This window comes from Hyla sarda, chromosome 5, assembly GCF_029499605.1.
Source record: "Hyla sarda isolate aHylSar1 chromosome 5, aHylSar1.hap1, whole genome shotgun sequence".
NCBI lineage: Eukaryota > Metazoa > Chordata > Amphibia > Anura > Hylidae > Hyla > Hyla sarda.
Genome location: NC_079193.1, coordinates 12,238,260 through 12,261,041, shown reverse-complemented (window position 1 = coordinate 12,261,041; position 22,782 = coordinate 12,238,260). Strand labels below are relative to the sequence as shown.

The following is a 22,782-nucleotide window of genomic DNA, read 5'->3' as shown; positions in this document are numbered from 1 at the left end:
TCAGTAACACAAGATAACGCCCAAATAATAACACCACATAGGGGGACATTTATCACAACCTGTTGAAAAGAAAAGTTGCTGAGTTGCCCATAGCAACCAATCAGATCGCTGCTTTCACTTTTAACAATACCTCTGAAAAATGAAAGAAGCCATCTGATTGGTTGCTATGGGCAACTCAGCAACGTTTCCTCTGGACAGGTTCTGATAAATCTCCCCCATAGTGCCCAAAGTGAGCGGTGCAGTTGCCCATGGCAACCGATCAGATGGCTTCTTTCATTTTTCAGAGGCCTTGTTAAAAGTGAAAGCAGCGATCTGATTGGTTGCTATGGGCAACTTCCTCTTCATAGGTTTTGATAACTCTCCCCTATAGTTCCCAGAGTGTAATACAATATAGTGAGCAAATACCGTACTGTACCCAAATGATAAGACCGTATGATGCCCAGAGATGTCTTGGCGTATCTACTGCCAAGCTGCTGTTCTTCTGACAGTCTGGTTGCTAAGGACATACTGCTTAACGACCACGGGCTTTTCAAAGGGGTTGTCAGGGAGCACATCCCTAGCAACCAGGACAGAATACATAGAGGTCCATTATAACATTCCCAAAACTGATCTTGGAGGCCACATTTTAGGGGGTGGGGCTTCTCTTTAGACTAGTGGTCTCAATCTGTGACCCTCCAGACGTTGCGAAACTTCAACTCCCAGCATGCCCGGACAGCCGTTGGCTGTCCGGGCATGCTGGGAGTTGAAGTTTTGCAACATCAGGAGGGCCACAGATTGAGACCACTGCTTTAGACACAGGTTCATGGGACAGATCCATACAGAGCGCTACTATTCAGCTTACAGCAGTGGTTCTCAACCTTTTTCGCGACTGTACCCCCAAAAGGTGAAAGTATGTCCGCGTGGACCTCTTGCGCGTGGAACTTGCGTGGACAAAATAAGTCATAAAATTACTTATTTTCATAATGGCGTGTGCTTACCGTTATACTAATGCGATACCTAATCCTTTTGTGCCATTATTCCCCCCTCCATCTTTATCCCCCTGTGCCATTATTATCCGATATGGCAAAAGGGGATCAGAGGGAGGGGGGAATAATGGCACAAGGGGATAAAGATGGAGGGGGGAATAATGGCACAAGGGGACAAGGGGATAAAGATGGAGGGGGGAATAATGGCACAAGGGGATAAAGATGGAGGGGGGAATAATGGCACAAGGGGACAAGGGGATAAAGATGGAGGGGGGAATAATGGCACAAGGGGATAAAGATGGAGGGGGGGAATAATGGCACAAGGGGATAAAGATGGAGGGGGGAATAATGGCACAAGGGGATAAAGATGGAGGGGGGGAATAATGGCACAAGGGGATAAAGATGGAGGGGGGAATAATGGCACAAGGGGATAAAGATGGAGGGGGGAATAATGGCACAAGGGGACAAGGGGATAAAGATGGAGGGGGGAATAATGGCACAAGGGGATAAAGATGGAGGAGGAATAATGGCACAAGGGGATAAAGATGGAGGAGGAATAATGGCACAAGGGGACAAGGGGATAAAGATGGAGGGGGGAATAATGGCACAAGGGGATAAAGATGGAGGAGGAATAATGGCACAAGGGGATAAAGATGGAGGAGGAATAATGGCACAAGGGGACAAGGGGATAAAGATGGAGGGGGGAATAATGGCACAAGGGGACAAGGGGATAAAGATGGAGGGGGGAATAATGGCACAAGGGGATAAAGATGGAGGGGGGGAATAATGGCACAAGGGGATAAAGATGGAGGGGGGAATAATGGCACAAGGGGACAAGGGGATAAAGATGGAGGGGGGAATAATGGCACAAGGGGACAAGGGGATAAAGATGGAGGGGGGAATAATGGCACAAGGGGATAAAGATGGAGGGGGGGAATAATGGCACAAGGGGATAAAGATGGAGGGGGGAATAATGGCACAAGGGGATAAAGATGGAGGGGGGGAATAATGGCACAAGGGGATAAAGATGGAGGGGGGAATAATGGCACAAGGGGATAAAGATGGAGGGGGGAATAATGGCACAAGGGGACAAGGGGATAAAGATGGAGGGGGGAATAATGGCACAAGGGGATAAAGATGGAGGAGGAATAATGGCACAAGGGGATAAAGATGGAGGAGGAATAATGGCACAAGGGGACAAGGGGATAAAGATGGAGGGGGGAATAATGGCACAAGGGGATAAAGATGGAGGAGGAATAATGGCACAAGGGGATAAAGATGGAGGAGGAATAATGGCACAAGGGGACAAGGGGATAAAGATGGAGGGGGGAATAATGGCACAAGGGGATAAAGATGGAGGAGGAATAATGGCACAAGGGGACAAGGGGATAAAGATGGAGGGGGGAATAATGGCACAAGGGGATAAAGATGGAGGAGGAATAATGGCACAAGGGGACAAGGGAATAAAGATGGAGGGGGGAATAATGGCACAAGGGGATAAAGATGGAGGAGGAATAATGGCACAAGGGGACAAGGGGATAAAGATGGAGGGGGGAATAATGGCACAAGGGGATAAAGATGGAGGAGGAATAATGGCACAAGGGGACAAGGGGATAAAGATGGAGGGGGGAATAATGGCACAAGGGGATAAAGATGGAGGGGGGAATAATGGCACAAGGGGATAAAGATGGAGGGGGGAATAATGGCACAAGGGGATAAAGATGGAGGGGAGGGCAGGGGGGGGGGGATAATCATTACCCCCCCCTCCATCTTAATCCCCCTGTGCCATAATTCCCCCCTCCCTCTGATCCCCTTTTGCCATTACCCCTCCCCCCCTTCATCTTAATGCCCTCGTGCCATTATTTCTCACCCCTCCGCCTCCCCGATTCTCCTGGGGTCATATATATATATATATATATATATATATATATATACATACATACAAACAAACAATAACATCCCTCCCTCCCATACACTTAGTTTTTACTTTTTTTTTATTTTTTTTTACAATACCCGGCCTGTTTGGGTATACGGCGCTTCCAGAGTCCTGTTCCCAGAGTCCCGTTCCCAGAGTCCCGTTCAGCGGGGCCGCACAGAAGGGTGATGTCCTCCAGCGCAATATCAGGGGACGTCACACAACCAAACAGCTCCCGTAAAGTTGCCGGCCGCGGTACTTTACAGAGAGCTGCCGCGGCCATTCCCCGCTCTGCGCTAACAAATACTGGCCAATGCATGGCCGGTATTTATCAGTGCATTGCGTACCCCCGCACAACCAGTGGTATACCCCTAGGGGTACACATACCACTGATTGAGAACCCCTGGCTTATAGGGACTCTATGAGGGGCAGCTAAAGAGATTTCGGTAACTAGACCCTGACACTATTGCTATGTCTGAACGACTTATGGCGGCCGTACACAAAGCGATTTTGATGGCCAATAAGGCTGCGTTGTAACTAATTGGCCACAAATCGCTTGGTGTATGAGCCCCAGAAAGGCGCTCATGTTAACCTCCATCTTGTGAAGTACCATGAGATGTCGGTCAGGATATAGTCATCATCCATGGTAAAGAAACTCAGGCTAAGTGGGTGAACATACGCAAACCTCATTTGGAGTCAGATCTTCTCGGTGGCCCAGTATGATGGATCTGCAGGAGGCAGACATGATTCTGGAGACCACCTACCTCCTCACTGACAAGAAAGTAACATGGGCCAGAACTGGGGGAAGAGAGCCGCGGGTCCTAGCAGTAATGTGCGTGCAATAGGGTCTGTGTTTATTCATAGGGCACATGTGTGTACAAGATGTGTAACAGTGTGTATGTGTGTAACTCTATGTATGTGCGGTAGAGGGTGTGATGCAAAGGGTAGATGAAATCTCCCTAGGGGCAGATGGCATTAACCCCTTGTTTTCGTGATGCCAGGGCATGGTTTATTCTCGATACCACCCGAAGGTATATCGCTAGATCCTGGGCTAGGCACGGGGGGCAATAATGACTCCGACGCTAAGTTGCAGATAACGGTAGCTTTACTGAGTGACAGATGGTAAAGTCTATACAGTTTAACCAGGGCCCACGGAGGTGACCAGTGACTTCAGAGTCCTTAAGGTGTTGCTGGGACTTGTAGTACATGGGGTCAATTTAATGCAGGCCACGTTGACTTGACAAATGATGACTGTGACTGACTTGACTGATGATTGACAATATTGAGACTGTAATTACTTGTAGCCTCTTGTGGCCGCAGACTGGACTCCTATGACTCTGGACTCTCTAGGACTCCACTTGACCTCAGCAAAGACTTGTAAGGAAAGAGAGAGAAGCTCCACCCAGGGCTTATATGGGGGAGACCAGCAGGGAGCCCATGGGTTACCCCTGGGATCACCTGGTCACTGATACCTTCTGGGTAACAATCACATGACAAGTCACATGGTGAACAGTCGTAAAGTGACAACGCTTACTGAACACATTACATGGTATAATACATTAGAAACATATTTACATGGGGGGGGGGGGGGGCAGATGCAAGGGGGGGGGCAGGGGACACTGTAGGGAGGCTGCCTGACAGGACAGCAAGGGTACGGGGTAGAACCTCCCATACTGGGCCACCACATATGTTTGCACGTCTATGTAATATGCGTGCATGTGTGGCACTGTTTGTATATATGTGTGTCTATATCGGTACGTGTCACAGTTAATATTCATGCATGTGTAACTGTATGTATATAGGTATGTGTCTGTGTATGTTTGTCACAATGTGTATATGTGTGGGAATGTATGTGTGTCACAGTTGTATGTGTATGTGTTTAACTCTATGTATATTTGTGCAAGTATTTAGGTATGTCACAGTTTGCATATGTGTATATGTTTGTCACAGTGTAAACACACACACATTTATATATCCTGTATTTGTTTGTCCATATAGGTATGTGTCACCGTTTCTGTAGGCACTGTATGTGTGTGACTGAATGTATATTTGTGTCTCCGTTTGTATATGTTGGTGTGACTGTATATATATTTGTGTAGCTATAGATATGTGCCACAGTTTGTATATGTGTGTGTGTATGTGTGTCACAGTATGTATATATGTGTGTAAATGTATGTGTGTATATATTTGTGTGAACGTATATATATATATATATATATATATATATATATATATATATATGTATATATATATATATATATATATATATATATATAAAACCAAAGGATAAGTCAGCCAGCACTATTGATTCCAAACTATTATACGGACCTGGCTTACAGGTGCAGGCTGCTGGGCTAAATATACAGCAACAGGAGAATACAGCAGCACACTGCCAGCACAAAGATATAGATAAAATGTGAGTATATAGATACAACATGATACATATATAGATACACCATGGCTGTATAGCTTTTCATGTTTTATCTATACACTCATGTTTCACCTATATCTTTGTACTAGCAGTGTGCTGCTGTATTCTCCTGTTGCTGTATATTTAGCCCAGCAGCCTGCACCTGTAAGCCAGGTCCGTATAATAGTTTGGAATCAATAGTGCTGGCCAACTTATTCTTTGGTTGGATTACACATACGGGGGAGTGGCTACCTCCATGTTGGCTCTTGCACCCCACCCACCTCTATCAGGTGTATATAAGGTGTCTTGGATGTTTCAGATCCTGCAATGCCTGCTGTACTGTTCACACAGAGGCATATACACAGTGTAGGGTCCGTCCCAAAATGAGATCACCTTACCGTGGTGGGACGGTCCAAGCTATTTGGCCGCCAAATTGCAAGCTAAGTACCTCATAATTTCATAACTTCATCATTTTATATTTCCATTTCTTGCACCATAGCTGTATAACTTTTCATGTTGTATCTATATACTCATGTTTTATCTATATCTTTGTGCTAGCAGTGTGCTGCTGTATTCTCCTGTTGCTGTATATATATATATATATATTTTAATATAGCTACAGTATGTAGGTTTGTTTCACATTTTGTATATGTGTGTGTGCGTGATGAATACATATTTGTGTGGTGGCCCAGTACAGGAGGTGTTACCCCGTGCTCCTGCTGTCCTGTCAGGCAGCCTCCTTCAGTGTCCCCAGGGCCCCCTGCGCTTGTTTCCCCATTGTAAATATGTTTTACCATGTAAAGTGTTATGAAATGTAATGTTGCTTAAAGAGTTATACCATGTGATATGTCATGTGATTGTTACCCAGGAGGTACCAGTGATCAGGTGACCCCAAGAGTGACCTATGGGCTCCCTGCTAGTCTCCCCACATAACCCCTGGGTGGAGCTTCTCTCTCTCTTCTGCTGAGGTCCAGTGCAGTCTTGTCTAGTGTGAGTGTCCAGAGTGTTGGAGACCTCAAAGTCCAGTCCTGCAGCCGCCATCAAGTCAAGTAAGATAAAGTCACAGCTTTATGAGTCAAGTCGGGAAGGAGTTTTTACCTCTAGTATGAGGGTTTTTTGCTTCCTCTGGATCAACTCAACTCAGTAGGGACTCATTAGGGATATAGGTTGAACTTGATGGACTCTGGTCTTTTTCAACCTTATGAACTATGTTACTCTGTTACTAAGTCAAGTCAGTCCCTGTCATCTGTCAAGTCAGCGTGGTCTGCATTCAATTGTCCAGTCCTACTACAAGTCCCAGCAAGCCCTTAATGTCTCTGCATCACCGGTCACCTCCTTGGGCCCTGGTTGAACTGTATAGACTTTACCATCTGTCTACCCTCAGTAAAGCTACCGTTGTCCCTAACTTGGTGTCGGAGTCTTTACTGCCCCCCGTGCCTAGTAGTGTTGAGCGGCATAAGCCATATTCAAATTTGCGATATTTCCCGAATATATGGACGAATATTTGTCTTATATTCGCTAAATTCGCATATTCGTAATATTTGCGTTTTATTTTCGCACAAATGCGAAAATTTGCATATGGGAAAATTCGTACGCCAGTCTCACTCAGTAGTATTAGAGCCTTCTTTACTCCACACAAGCTGGAAGCAGAGAGGGGTGATCACTGTGATGTGTACTGTGAAAAATATATATATATTCGTAATTGCGAATATATAGTGCTATATTCGCGAATATTCGCAAATAAAATTTGCATCGCGAATATTTGCGAGCAACACTAGTGCCTAGCCCAGGATCCAGCAGTATACCTTCGGGTGGTTATAGGCTAAACCCCACCCTGGCGTCACGAATACAAGAGGTTAATGCCATCTGCCCCTAAGGTAACAACATCTGCCCTGCACCACACACCCGCCGCCACATGTATATCTGTAGGTATGTAATGCAGTTTGTATATGTGTGTGTAACCGTATGTCTATATAGCAGTGGTCTTCAACCTGTGGACCTCCAGATGTTGCAAAACTACAACTCTCAGCATGCCCGGACAGCCAACGGCTGTCCGGGCATGCTGGGAGTTGTAGTTTTGCAACATCTGGAGGTCCGCAGGTTGAAGACCACTGCTATATAGGTTTCTTTCACAGTTTGTGTATGTGTGTCAGGGTTAGTATTTAGTAGTATTTATTTAGTTAGTACTGTATTTTTCGTCCTATAGAACCCACCGGCGTATAAGACGCACCCAATTTTTAGGGGCAAAATCTAAAAAAATAAAGATTTTGAACCCAATAGTGGTCTTCAACCTGCGGACCTCCAGATGTTGCAAAACTACAACTCCCAGCATGCCCGGACAGCCATTGGCTGTCTGGGCATGCTGGGAGTTGTAGTTTTGCAACATCTGGAGGTCCGCAGATTGAAGACCACTGCAGGAGGAGGTAATACTCACGTGTCCCCGCCGCTCCGGACCCGTCACCGCTGCCCTGGATGTCGCTCCATCGCTGTTGCCGTGTCCCCGTCGCTCCGGAACGTCTCTGCTGCCGGCCGGGTATCCTCGCTCTCCGTCGCCGCCATCACGTCGTTACGCACGCCGACGCACGTACGTGACGACGTGATGACGAGGAAGGAGAGCGCCGGCCATACAGGGGATCCCTGAACGGAGGAGACACCGAGGAGGCAGGTAAGGTCCCTCCCGGTGTCCTGTAAGCACTAACCCGGCTATTCAGTCGGGCTGTTCGGGACCGCCGCGGTGAAATCGTGGCGGTCCCGAACAGCCCGACTGAACAGCCGGGTTAGTGTCACTTTCCCTTCAGGCGCGGCGGTCAGCTTTGATCGCCGCGTCTGAAGGGTTAATACAGGGCATCACCGTGATCGGTGATGTCCTGTATTAGCCGCGGGTCCCGGCCGTTGATGGCCGCAGGGACCGCCGCGATAGGGGTGTATTCGCCGCATAAGACGCACCGACTTTTCCCCCCCAGTTATGGGGAAGAAAAAGTGCGTCTTATACGGCGAAAAATACGGTAGTTGTTTGTGTACAGTATGTTTGTACTATGCCGTTGTGTTCATGTTCACCTCCCTACACATGTATGTAACACAAATAACAAAAACTAAAGCTCCTACTTACACCATCCTATGAAAAGGAAGACCCACTTGCGCAGTTTGTCTGTGGAGTAGGTCATCACTATGGCCGTGTGGAGGTAGCAGCCTTCAACGAACATCCAGAAGAAGTTGGTCACCACAAAGTAATTGTAAATAGTCGTGATACATCGACACCAAATCTGAAAAACAAAACGACCTAAATGATATAGTATAATATACTCAGGACTTCCTGAGCCGGGAAGTTGTGTAGTTCTTTCCAGTCTGACCACAGTGCTCTCTGCTGCCACCTCTGTCCATGTCAGGAACTCTCCTGACCAGGAGAGGTTTGCTATGGGGATTTGAACAGTTCCTGACTAGTGATGAGCGGCAGGGGCCATATTCGGATTCGCGATATTTTGTGAATATATGGACGAATATTCGTCCTATGTTTGCGAAATTCGCATATTCGCTTTTTTCGTTTTTTTTTTTTTCATTTGAAAATTCGTAAGAAGGGAGTGATCTGTGTCCAGTCTGGAAGTGCCGATGTTTGCATAGAAATTTGCATAAAAATTTGCATAAAAAAACGACTATTCATCATTACGAATATATATCCCGATATTCTAAATATTCGCGAAATCGTGAAGTGCCGATATTCGCGGTAAAAATTTGCATGTTGAATATTCGCGCTCAACACTATCCACGGACAGCGTTGTCAGCAGAGAGCCCTGTGGTCAGACTGGAAAGAACTACACAACTTCCTGTGGAGCATACAGCAGCTGATAAGTACTGGAAGGAATAAGATTTTTAAATAGAAGTCATTTACAAATCTGGATAACTTTCTGGTGTCAGTTGATATAAAAAAAAAAAATTCTCTGGAGTACCCCTTTAAATCCCCCTTTCTCTCTTATACATATAACTTTTCATTTTATCTATATTTTATACAAATAAACTGACAATTTTGGAAGTGCTGGACTGCTTTTTCTATTTTGTTCTTCAAACAATGGACCTCCAGCTGTTGCAAAACTACAACTCCCAGCATGCCCGGACAGCCGTTGGCTGTCCGGGCATGCTGGGAGTTGTAGTTTTGCAACAGCCGAAGGTCCACAGTCTGGAGACCACTGGCTTAGGTGTAGCAGGGGTTAATACACTGTTTTCCGCATTGCCGGGATACAGCACACGTCATCTCCTAAAAGAAACACACGTACATGGCGTGGAATTTTTAATTATACATTCAGCGTAAATGAGAATCCTTCGTCTCCGGGAGAATATATATTTTGATTGATCTGAAATGTGATAATTTTGTCAAGCGAAAACTGTCAGGAGACGCAGAAAAAGGGGATGAGAAGAATTGCGCAGCGATCCGGTGTCCTCTACTATGTCGCTATTCCTGCTACACAAAAACAATAACAAACGCAGTTCTCACACGTAAAGCGCCGCAACATATAATTTGCTTAATTGAGTTACATTGTATTTTATAGTCCCAATTTGATGGCTGCCAATGGCAACATCTAGTACCTGTAGTAAACATTACATAGCAGCGCAGTCTATATCTATGATATATATGCACATATATATATATATATATATATATATATATATATATATATATATATAAAATCCAAAAATAAGCAGCACATCGAGAAAAATGAGGGTCTGTAGGTAGGGTGCACGCATGCTGGAGCCACGGTCCTCTGGTTCCATGGTAATAGTCGTAGTAATGTGCAGCACACCAAAATCTAGTGCTAAGTGCTTTTTATTCCATGAAGTACAAAAGCGACGTTTCGCCGGCCTCACGCCAGACTTGAGAATGCTGGCGTGAGGCCGGCGAAACGTTGCTTTTGTACTTCATGGAATAAAAAGCACTTTGCACTAGATTTTGGTGTGCTGCATATTACTACGACTATATATATATATATATATATATATATATATATATCGCCACATACTCCATGAACATAACTTCCGAGGGGCTGGAGATATTTCCATTCAACTTGATACACATGTTACATCTAAAAATATAGTAGAATTTAGGGATGTCCCGATACCAACATTGACCACAGCCCAAGAGTAAAAAAAAAAAAGTGCAGCCCGGATAGTTAAGTCATACTTTACCATAACATCCATCTGGCAGCAGGATGTTTAAAAATCCCGAGCAATCTCTGCAGATCCCATGCAGGATGTCCTGATACTGACAATCTCCCCAGCCCAAGAGTAAAACAGCAGAGGCCGGACAGTTAAATTATACTTTATCATGATGTTGGTCCAGTGGCAGGATGTTTAAAACTCCCGGGCAAACTTGGCAGTCCAAAGAGTAACGCGATCAGGAGATATACCAGAATTCCCATACAGGATGTTCTGATACTGACAATCTTCCCAGCCCGAGAGTAAAACAGCAGAGGCCGGACAGTTAAATTATACTTTATCATGATGTTGGTCCAGTGGCAGGATGTTTAAAACTCCCGGAAAATCTCTGCAGCCTAAGAGTAATGCGATAGGGAAATGTTTCGGAAGTCCCATGCAGGATGTCCCGATACTGACAATCTCTGTGGCCCGAGAGTAAAAAAGTGGAACCTGGACAGTTAAATCATAGATTACCCATGATGTTGGGCCAGAGGCAGGATATTTAAAACCCCCCGGGCAATCTTGGCAGTCCAAAGAGTAATGCGATCAGGACATGTACCAGAAGTCCCATGCGGGATGTCCAGATACTGACAATCTCTCCAGCCCGAGAGTAAAATAGCAGAGGCCAGACAGTTAAATTATACTTTATCATGATGTTGGTCCAGTGGCAGGATGTTTAAAACTCAAGGGCAATCTCTGCATCATGAGGGTAAAAAAAGATCAGAAGATGTATCAAAAGTCCCATGCGCAATGTCCCGAGACTTACAATCTCCGCACTAACTAATCTCCACACCTGCCTGATGGTCAGTTAAATTAAACTTTACCACAACATTTGTCTGATGTATAAAACCCTCTGGGGCAATCTTCACAGCTAAAGAATGAGATGTATAGGAAGTCCCATGCGAGTCTGCGTGACTTTTGGTACATCTCTTTTGGTACATATTCTTGAGCTACGGACATTGCCCGGGAGTTTTAAACATCCTGCCACCAGACAAATGTCATGGTAAAGTATGATTTAACCGTCCAGCATGCAGGTGCAGAGAATTGTTAGTGCGGAGTCATGGAGAAGGGAAAGGCAGGGCAGCAGAGAGAAGATTTATTGTGGGCTGAGAGGAGAGTGAGTGGGAAAGAAGACATCTGTGCGGGGACAGGGTGAGGGCATAGCAGTGCTGCTGCAGTGAGAATGCAGGGAGGAAAAGCAGCCTATCACTGCTAGGGGTTTCAGGAAACTGGGAAAGTTGGGTGGCACACTGGGAAGTATGCAGTTGGAGCACTGGTTCACATTCAAATTTGAAGAAAATTAGGACAAAACCCCTTTAGAATGCAGCAAATCGCCTAGAGGGAAAGGCTGGTGGCCGCACAATACGCTATACTGGTTGCTGTAGGGAAAGTGTAGTATTACATGATGCCCAATTAAGTGAACAGGTGACCATGTGATGCTCGAATGAGGGAACCTTGTCCTATGATGTCCATGATCCCTAATATAGGGCAGAAATATGGAAATGGGTCAAGTAGATGTCATCTGGTCTGCAACCAGCACAGGGAACCATCACTCACTGTTTTCCATATAACCTAATAGGGCCCTTTGACTACCATACTGGCTGTGTCCTGAGAGGGGTTAATTTTCTAAATATATCTGCCACTTAAGGGGCGTAATTCAGTTTAATATTATACAAAAAGGCGACCTTCATCAGCGCGCCTCTTCAATATCATGAGTCCCTGCAGGAGGAGTCTGGCGTCTTACTGTGATGCAATCAGCGATGGAGGGGCAGAGGTCAGTGGGTGGTCGTCATCAGTCCCGGTGATCAGTGATGGAGGGGCAGAGGTCTATGGGTGGTCATCATCAGTCCCAGTGATCAGTGATGGAGGGGCAGAGGTCAATGGGTGGTCGTCATCAGTCCCGGTGATCAGTGATGGAGGGGCAGAGGTCTATGGGTGGTCATCATCAGTCCCAGTGATCAGTGATGGAGGGGCAGAGGTCAATGGGTGGACATCATCAGTCCCAGTGATCAGTGATGGAGGGGCAGAGGTCTCTGGGTGGTCATCATCAGTCCCAGTGATCAGTGATGGAGGGGCAGAGGTCTATGGGTGGTCATCATCAGTCCCAGTGATCAGTGATGGAGGGGCAGAGGTCAATGGGTGGTCATCATCAGTCCCAGTGATCAGTGATGGAGGGGCAGAGGTCTCTGGGTGGTCATCATCAGTCTCAGTGATCAGTGATGGAGGGGAAGAGGTCTATGGTTGTTTCGTCATCAGTCCCGGTAATCAGTGATGGAGGGGCAGAGGTCTCTGGGTGGTCGTCATCAGTCCGGGTGATCAGTGATGGAGGGGTAGAGGGCTATGGGTGGTCATCATCAGTCCCAGTGATCAGTGATGGAGGGGCAGAGGTCTATGGGTGGTCATCATCAGTCCCGGTGATCAGTGATGGAGGGGCAGAGGTCTATGGGTGGTCATCATCAGTCCCAGTGATCAGTGATGGAGGGGCAGAGGAGTATGGGTGGTCATCATCAGTCCCAGTGATCAGTGATGGAGGGGCAGAGGTGTATGGGTGGTCATCATCAGTCCCAGTGATCAGTGATGGAGGGGCAGAGGTCAATGGGTGGTCATCATCAGTCCCAGTGATCAGTGATGGAGGGGCAGAGGTGTATGGGTGGTCATCATCAGTCCCAGTGATCAGTGATGGAGGGGCAGAGGTCTATGGGTAGTCATCATCAGTCTCAATGATCAGTGATGGAGGGGCAGAGGTCTCTGGGTGGTCATCATCAGTCTCAGTGATGGAGGGGAAGAGGTCTATGGTTGTTTCGTCATCAGTCCCGGTAATCAGTGATGGAGGGGCAGAGGTGTTTGCGTGGTTGTAATCAGTCACTGTGATCAGTAATGGAAGGGCAGAGGTCTATAGGTGGTCATCATCAGTCCCAGTGATCAGTAGTGGAAGGGCAGAGGTCTATAGGTGGTCATCATCAGTCCCAGTGATCAGCGATGGAGGGGCAGACGTCAATGGGTGGTTGTCATCAGCCCCGGTGATCAGTAATGGAAGGGCAGAGGTCTATAGGTAGTCGTCATCAGTCTAGGTGATCAGTGATGGAGGGGCAGAGGTCTATGGGTGGTCATCATCATTACTGGTGATCAGTGATGGAAGGGCAGAGGTCTATGGGTGGTCATCATCAGTCCTGGTGATCAGTGATGGAAGGGCAGAGGTGTATGGGTGGTCGTCATCAGTTCCAATGATCAGTGAAGGGGTGGGGAGGGGGAAGAGGTCTATAGGTCGGCATTATCAGTCCCAGTGACCAGTGATAAATATTTGGCCTCATCCCGGCCCCTCCAACCAGAAGAAGTTTGGATAATTGTTCAGAAGAAACTGTTTCATTTCTTGTCCCTATTTTAAGTTGCAGGTCATATAATTACTATGGGCTGAGTGAACAACTAGAGCAAGAACTGGTGTGGGGCAAATCCTGCAACCAATAAACTTCAGATACAACATGTCGTGGCCATCATGACTAAGATCTACTTTGTTTTAGAAAAACTTGTTTCTTGTTAACTTTTAACCATAGCTGGTCCTAAGTTGGTGCCCAGATGTTCCTCCTTATGGTGCATACTTGCCAACAGTCCGAACTTTGGTGAACTGGACCTCAAAGTGGGTATGATTTATGCAAACCGTGTCCTGGTTTGGTGTTTTTAGGAGCGTTCCTGTTATGGTCTAAGCGGCATGGGTTAAAAGGGTTGGCAACGCAACCCTGGCATTTACATCTATTCCTTATTTTGGCCTAAGTTGGCAAGTGCCAAGATGTTTCCCTTTATGGTGCATATTTGTCCACAGTCCTAATTTTGGTAAACTGAATCGCAAAAGGGGTGGGGTTTATGCAAACTGTGCCCCAAAATGTCCCCTGGGATAGGGATAAAAAGAGCCCGCAACATTGGCATTTCTATCTGTTCCTCAGATATAACCATTACTGGTCCAAAGTTGGTGTCCAATTGTTCGTCCTTATGATGGATACTTACCAAATGTCCTGATTTTGGTGAACTGGACATAATGACTTGGGTTCGCTAAATTAATGATTTCGGGGGCATTCCCGGGTTGATTCAAGGGCAAGGGGTTAACTACATTGGTGGTTCTACCTACTCCTCATGTATAACCATAACTGGTCCTAAGATGATTGGTGCCTTGACATTCCCCTTATGTTGCATAATTGCCAACGGTTCCGATTTTGGTGAACTGGACCCAAATTGGTGGTTCTGGGGGCATTCCAGGGTGTTCCCATGGGTCAGGCTTACAAATCACATACTCATGAGGCTGTCCCTGTTGTATGGTATTGGTGACTATTGGCAGATGAGGTTAGAAGTTCCGATAGGACTGTGAAATTCTTCAGAGCCCGTCCTGATAATTTTTGGGAAGCCGTGTGCCCAGATCCTATATGGTAGTCTCTTTGATAACTCCAAGAGTGACCTTATTTTCCTACTGAAGATATGGGGAGAATATGTTGGCAATACAGTGTTCAGAGGACATGAGGATACAGTACGGGCCCTCCTCAGTGTATAAACGCCTCATTATGGACTTGTAATAGGACAATGTGCACGGTCCTCAGTATAATCTGCTGAGGGGTCAGTAGTGATAGATCCGGTTGTCACCGATATTCTTACATCCCACCTGCTTTATTTATTCTTTTTTTTTTCTAAGACAAAAAAAAAAATTCCCATCATCCTCGTCTCGTAAAAAAAAAAAAAATTGTTCCCTTCCGTCTTGTATCACATCATCCTTGAAAGCTCAGAACAAAGCGGTTGTGTTCTGTGGGGGAGACTTTGTACGTCCTATTATCCGGTTTATCTATTATCTGCCGCTAACAATGGGAGAACAGAAGCCACCGATGCCGCTGCGTTGGCATTAGTGCGGGGAGACAAATGAACGCGGGCGCAGTGAATAGAGGTGACTAAGACGAAGGCTGAAGGGAGGCGACTCAAGGCCGGATAATATTGGGAAATTACGAGACATTGATTTCTTAGATCTGTGAAGGGCGCGCTCAAGGTCACCTGTGGTCTCACACGAGATATAATAGGTAAAAACATAGGAGGAGATTTAACAAAACCTGTGTAGAGGAAGAGCGGTGCAGATGCCCATAGCAACCAGATTGCTTCTTTAAAGGAAAGCTGTCAGTTTGCTCCCCCCACACTAACCAGCGGTACTGGCTGGTAGTGCGGGGGACGCGGATCAGTTTGATGCCCACAATGCCCGGATCTGCCCCGCCGGTTGGTCGAAATCTTCCATTTTCTGTATATGCTAATTAGGTGCTAACTGGCACAGGTGGTGTAACTGGCACTCTGACGTTAGCATCGCTTGCCCGCAGCGCCGTCCAGCTCATCAACATTCCTCCCCTCCCTCCTCCTCTCCTTCATTAAAGAGCGGGGAGAAGAGGGAGAGGCGGAGGGCGGAGAGGAATATTGATGAGCTGGGCGGCGCTAAGGGCGAACGGCGCTGACATCAGTGTGCCAGTTAGCACCTAATTAGCATATACAGAAAATGGAAGATTTTGACCGAACAGCTGGGCGGGCACGGTAGGCATCAAAATGATCAGCGTCCCCCGCACTACCAGCCAGTACCGCTGGTTAGTGCGGGGGGAGCAAGCTGACAGGCTACCTTTAATTTAAAGGGGTATTCCGACTTTATACATCTTTTCCCCTATCCAAAGAATAGGGGATAAGATGTATGGTTGCAGTGGTCCCGCCACTGGGGACCCCTGTGATTTTGGTGCGGCCCCTGGCATTCTGCGCCGGGCGCTGCCTCCGAGGGGTGGCGTCAAAACCACGCCCCTCGTGACGTCCACGTCCATTCATGTCTATGGAAGGGGGCGTGACGGCCCCTCCCATAGACATGAAGGGAGGGGGTGTGATGTCACAAGGGGGTGTGGCCATGACAAAACTGAAAGAAGCAATCTGATTGGTTGCTATGGGCAACTGCACCACTCTTCCTCTACACAGGTTTTGATAAATCTCCCCCATAGATGGCACTGACTGAGACTTAAGCCAAAATATTTATGTTGTAAAAAATTTGGGTGATGACCATTATGGCCTGATAAGTGGGGGTCCCACACCACACCTACTGGGTGAAGGAAGAACCCTGGAACCAATTCTCCCTTCAGAATAAGCTGAGAACTTCAAAGATTGTAGGGGGAGATTTACCAAAACCAGTGTAGAGGAAGAGTAATGCAGTTGCCCATAGCAACCAATCAGATTGCGTCTTTCATTTTCAAAGGCCTCTTTAAAAGTGAAAGAAGCGATCTGATTGGTTTCTATGGGCAACTGCACTGCTCTTCCTCTCTGCAGGTTTTAATAAATCTTCCCCGTAGACTCCAGAGCAGAAATCTCCCAGCATGCCCTGCTTGTTCAGTATCTGCATAGAGCGCCCTCTGTTGATTTACATTATGGATCTAATCTTTGGTAGACATTGCGAACCTAAAGGGGTACTCCAAAGGATAGGGGATAAGATGTCTGATCGTGGGGGTCTCCATCTCCCTGCTGCACCTGGCGTTCGTTTACAGCGTCGGGTGCTGCGCAGGAGGCTCGTGATGTCCCGGCCGCTACCTGCTGGTGATATCACGGTCACGCCCCCTCAATGCAAGTCTATGGGAGGGGGTGTGACATCGTCACGCCCCCTCCCATAGACTTGCATTGAGGGGGCATGACCGTGACATCACGGGCCTCCGCCCCGCATCGCCAGTCATCTGTCAAGGAGCAAAGTTTGGGGTCTGGGGTGCCGCAGCCGAGATCACGGGGGATCCCCAGCAGCGGGACCCCCTCGATCTGACATCTTATCCCCTATTCTTTGGATCGGGGATAAGATGTCTAGGGGCGGAGTACCTCTTTAACTTTCCTATATTGGCGGAAATATGTGGGTCCTGTGTACTTGAGAGCGGTAGAGCCCACACTATAGCATCATCCCTGTTATATATATATATATATATATATATATATTCTATATGATTATATTACTATACCTCGTTCTGCTCGTGGATGTTATGGTCGATCATCTGTAGCAGGAACCACATGATATTTCTTAAGATGAACGTTGTGATTAAATTCCAGTGAATGATATTCCGAAGGCATCTTATACTCCTAGAAGGAAAGACATGAGAAATGTCACATACTTTTCAGTAGTAGTTACAATATTGTATTTGATTGTATTTGTATTATTTTCACTTTATTGCCTCAAATGCTGTGCCCGGTATCCACCAGCCTGCCAGGGCTGGAATCAACTATGGCGGCGGGGGTTCACATATGTCCGACAGCCTAGATCTCAATGCAAATTTATGTGGTGTCTGGGGTGGAATGGTGGAATAGGGTGTTGAGAGTGGTAGTGTAGGGTATTGGCATTAACCCTTTGTTATCGTGACGCCAGGGTGTGGTTTCCTAATGGTCCTACCGCCAACTATCCCATAAACAGTAGGGAGAAATAACGGAATGTCCACAGCAGATGTTGATGAAAACCGGAATAAACTTTACTGCATATTTTATGCAACTGCAGATAACAAGACAGTCTTTGCATAGAGGACCGTAGTTCAGGTTCCTCACAGGTTTGCTGGGACTTCTGAGATATCAATGAGCTTTGATTGGCTAGCCACTGTGCTACTGGATTTAGGATAATTGAGTTGCAGAAGTCACACAGGATTTTAGTAGTTTTGAGCTGGATAACTCACGGTTTAGTGGCTGCGGAAGAATAGGCTGCAGGCCTAGCTTGAATTGACGATGAGATATGAGATTAGTGCTGCTTGGTAGTCAGAAACTAAGAGAGAGAATTTAGTGGCAGCAGCCCCTTATATATTAAGGGGGTGGAACAAAGCTCATTGGATAGCCAAACCTGTCAGTCCTGACCCAAGGAACTCTGGGTATAACACATGATCCAAAGGTCCTTGAACCATAGCATAACATAAATTAAAGACACGTGACCTCTAATGTCCTATACAGAGGTATCCTATATATTAAATATATAAATATATACATTGAATATGACATCATTAAGAGGCGACCAGGGGTTAACCCTGCAGGAGATCCCATTAGCATGGAGGGAGTCTGGCTGAGGGGACTTTAAACAGAGGGACAGGACTAAGTCCTGTACCGGGACACCACATTTAGACGCTGGATGATTGTGAACTGTCCCATTCAAATGAATAGGATCAGTTCTAGCATCAGTTTTCCTCCAGTGCACGCCAGAGAGAAACTATGCCGGACACCTGATATATGTGAACCCCGCCTAAGGCGTCCACCAAATGCAAGATACAGCACCAGTCATGAGGTCCGGTCTGATTGCAGGCTTAAGTGTTTATTGCACAAAAAAAAAACACACATCGTGAGAGCAGTATTAGGGTAGGGTCACACGGAAGGAATCTGCAGCGTATTTTGCGCTGCGGATCCGCGATGACCTGATCCTGGATTGTGCCTCCAGCGGTCCCCCCTGTGTGCAATGCGCCGCTCAAAGCAGCCACACAGACAGTGTACTCAGACATCGTGGAGCGGCTCATGCGTGCGATGACTCGCAAGTCCCTGTGTGGCTGCTTGGAGCGGCGCGTTGCACACAGGGGGAGCACAATTTACGGTCGGGTCATCGGCGGATTGAAAGCATAAAATACATTGCAGGTCCGTTCCACGTGACCCTACCCTTATAGTAGTAATGTTCTTGTATATAGGAGGCAGTATTATAGTAGTTATATTCTTGTATATAGGGGCAGTATAATAGTAGTTATATTCTTGTATATAGGAGGCAGTATTATAGTAGTTATATTCTTGTATATAGAAGCAGTATTATAGTAGTTATATTCTTGTATATACGAGGCAGTATTATAGTAGTTATATTCTTGTATATAGGAGCAGTATTATAGTAGTTATATTCTTGTATATAGGAGGCAGTATTATAGTAGTTATATTCTTGTGTATAGGAGCAGTATTATAGTAGTTATATTCTTGTATATAGGAGCAGTATTATAGTAGTTATATTCTTGTATATAGGAGCAGTATTATAGTAGTTATATTCTTATATATAGGGGCAGTATAATAGTAGTTATATTCTTGTATATAGGAGCAGTATTATAGTAGGTATATTCTTGTATATAGGAGCAGTATTATAGTAGTTATATTCTTATATATAGGGGCAGTATAATAGTAGTTATATTCTTGTATATAGAAGCAGTATTATAGTAGTTATATTCTTGTATATACGAGGCAGTATTATAGTAGTTATATTCTTGTATATAGGAGCAGTATTACAGTAGTTATATTCTTGTATATAGGAGCAGTATTATAGTAGTTATATTCTTGTATATAGGAGGCAGTATTATAGTAGTTATATTCTTATATATAGAAGCAGTATTATAGTAGTTATATTCTTGTATATACGAGGCAGTATTATAGTAGTTATATTCTTGTATATAGGAGCAGTATTATAGTAGTTATATTCTTGTATATAGGAGCAGTATTTTAGTAGTTATATTCTTGTATATAGGAGCAGTATTATAGTAGTTATATCCTTGTATATAGGAGGCAGTATTATAGTAGTTATATTCTTGTATATAGGAGCAGTATTATAGTAGTTATATTCTTGTACATAGGAGCAGTATTATAGTAGTTATATTCTTGTATATAGGAGCAGTATTATAGTAGTTATATTCTTGTATATAGGAGGCAGTATTATAGTAGTTATATTCTTGTATATAGGAGCAGTATTATAGTAGTTATATTCTTGTACATAGGAGCAGTATTATAGTAGTTATATTCTTGTATATAGGAGCAGTATTATAGTAGTTATATTCTTGTATATAGGAGCAGTATTATAGTAGTTATATTCTTGTATATAAGAGCAGTATTATAGTAGGTATATTCTAGTATATAGGAGCAGTATTATAGTAGTTATTTTCTTGTATATAGGAGGCAGTATTATAGTAGTTATATTCTTGTATATAGGAGCAGTATTATAGTAGTTATATTCTTGTACATAGGAGCAGTATTATAGTAGTTATATTCTTGTATATAGGAGCAGTATTATAGTAGTTATATTCTTGTATATAGGAGGCAGTATTATAGTAGTTATATTCTTGTATATAAGGGCAGTATTATAGTAGTTATAACAACACAGATAGATAACATTTTCCTCAGCTACACATCTGATAATAATATTGGGGGAGATTTATCAAAACCTGTCCAAAGGGAAAGTTGCGGCCTTGCCCAAAGCAACCAATCAGATGGCTTATTTCATTTTCCAGAGGCCCTTTCAGAAATAAAAGAAGTGATCTAAATGGTTGCTATGGGCAACTCAGTAACTTTGCCTCTTGACAGGTTTTGATAAATTAGGCCCAATTTATTTGGAATTTTATGTAAAGAACATCTCCATGCTATATGTTGGCATTTTCTTGTGGATCTGACAATTTTCCTCACTACTGCCTCCTTCAGTGTCCCCCGGGCCCCTTGCACCTGTTTCCCCGCTGTACATATGATCTGCAGTGTATTGTATTATAAAGTGTGTTGTATCTTTAAGAGTTATGTCATGTGATTGTTACCCAGGAGGTACCAGTGACCAGGTGATCCTAGGGGTGACCTATGGGCTCCCTGCTAGCCACCATCAATTCACGTGGCGCAAGTGGCGCAAGCCGCTGCAGTGCAAATGGTGGTTCCCATCAGCCCCACCAATACAGAGTACACGTTGTCCCGGATGAAATGGAACACCAGAGTGAGTCCATTAGAGGGGGCACAGTCGCTTGGACCCCGTTACATGTCCCAGCCTCAGAAGCAGTCTGACCGGTGAGGCTGGGATGGCAAGTTCCCAGGTTAAGCCAGTCTACCCGCGATAATTCTACTTTATATCGCTAACTTTCCTTGTGAAGTACTTTTATTCTCCATAAGGTATGCAATGTTTAAGAAGTGCCTGACGAACTTGTCAAGAAGTTTATTTGTAACCATTTACGTAAGTGTATGTGCCCGGCTTTTAGCCATGATTCCTTACTAAGAACTCCCAAAGTGTACCAGGACTGTGGAGCGGTACAATGAAAATATGTATATACCTTTAGAGTAATATATTTGCTCATTCTCTCATAAATACTTATGTTTGTGTACTATAATGGTTATTGTGTATTGTAATAAAATGTATATAATGTTTGTACAAAGTGTCAAGGTGTTCAGTGTCTGTTGTGCATGGCAATTTATATAGGAGGTCTCCTGACCCGGTCAGAAAAAGCGTAGCCACTACCTCAACACAAGGACAAATTCCCACAAGGTACAATGATTAGCTCACAATATAGTGTACAAGGTTATGTACCACACATAGTCAGTTCATATGTAAACACTTAAGTTAGGACTGTAACATTACTTGTAGTCCCAGTCCACAAATGTCCATTGTATATATATCTGTCTAACATTTTTCTGTTCTCATGTACAGGTTACTCTACTGGCCAGAGGGTTTTCCTGAAACTAAAAGTAAGACACGTGTAGAGGCAGAGTACATTATGCAGAGGTAAAATGGTTATATAGCCTCCGGCAGCCTAATCTGCGAACTTGTGTGTATTATGGTCTAAAATGTGTTCCTAGAGCAGTTACAAAGCTCGTTAATCCCACATGTTTACCAAACCAAAGAGCATATATGGACTTTTACAGTGCTACATGGACCTTTTCTACCTTGTTCTTTAACCAGACCTGTGAAGGACATTTTGCATTATGCCCCAGGGACTGTCACTAGGCCCCAGTGGCCACTTCAGTCCTCCGCCCTCTAGGACTGGGCGTCGAGGATGACTGTATTTAAGAGGGGGAGTTTGTGGTTGCCCAGTACGGGAGATGTTGCCCCGTACCCTTGCTGCCTTGTCAGGCAGCCTCCTTCAGTGTCGCCAGGCCCCCTTGCACCTGTTTCCCCCCTGCACATATGTTCTGCAGTGTATTGTATTAAAAATGTTTTGTATCTTTAAGCGTTATGTCATATGATTGTTACCCAGGAGGTACCAGCGACCAGATGATCCTAGGGGTGACCTATGGGCTCCCTGCTAGTCTCCCCTCCCATATAAGCCCTGGGTGGAGCTTACTTCTGGTCTTCTCTCTTAGCTCTTGCTTCCTGCTGAGGTCCAGTGCAGTCTTGTCTAGTGTGTGTGTCCAGAGTGTTGGAGACCTCAAAGTCCAGTCCTGCAGCCACCATTATTTCAAGTAAGCTAAAGTCACAGCTTTATCAGTCAAGTCAAGTCAGTCCCTGTCATCTGTCAGGTCAGCTGTACTGTATAGCTGAACTGTATAGACTTTACCATCTGTCTACCCTCAGTAAAGATACCGTTATCTGTAACTTGGCGTCGGAG

The 22,782-nt window shown here is 45.2% G+C and overlaps 1 protein-coding gene across 2 annotated transcripts in view; it reads right to left on the bottom strand.

Annotated features, from left to right (window-relative positions):
- CRHR2 (corticotropin releasing hormone receptor 2) overlaps nucleotides 1-22,782 on the bottom strand; it is a 152,132-nt gene that overhangs the window by 51,922 nt on the left and 77,428 nt on the right. For both annotated transcript variants that reach the window (XM_056518866.1, XM_056518865.1), the window contains exons 4-5: nucleotides 17,461-17,578; nucleotides 8,400-8,553 (exon numbers count right to left, since the gene is read on the bottom strand). In XM_056518866.1, the coding sequence (XP_056374841.1) occupies nucleotides 8,400-8,553; nucleotides 17,461-17,578 (272 nt within the window). The remainder of the gene's footprint in view (nucleotides 1-8,399; nucleotides 8,554-17,460; nucleotides 17,579-22,782) is intronic.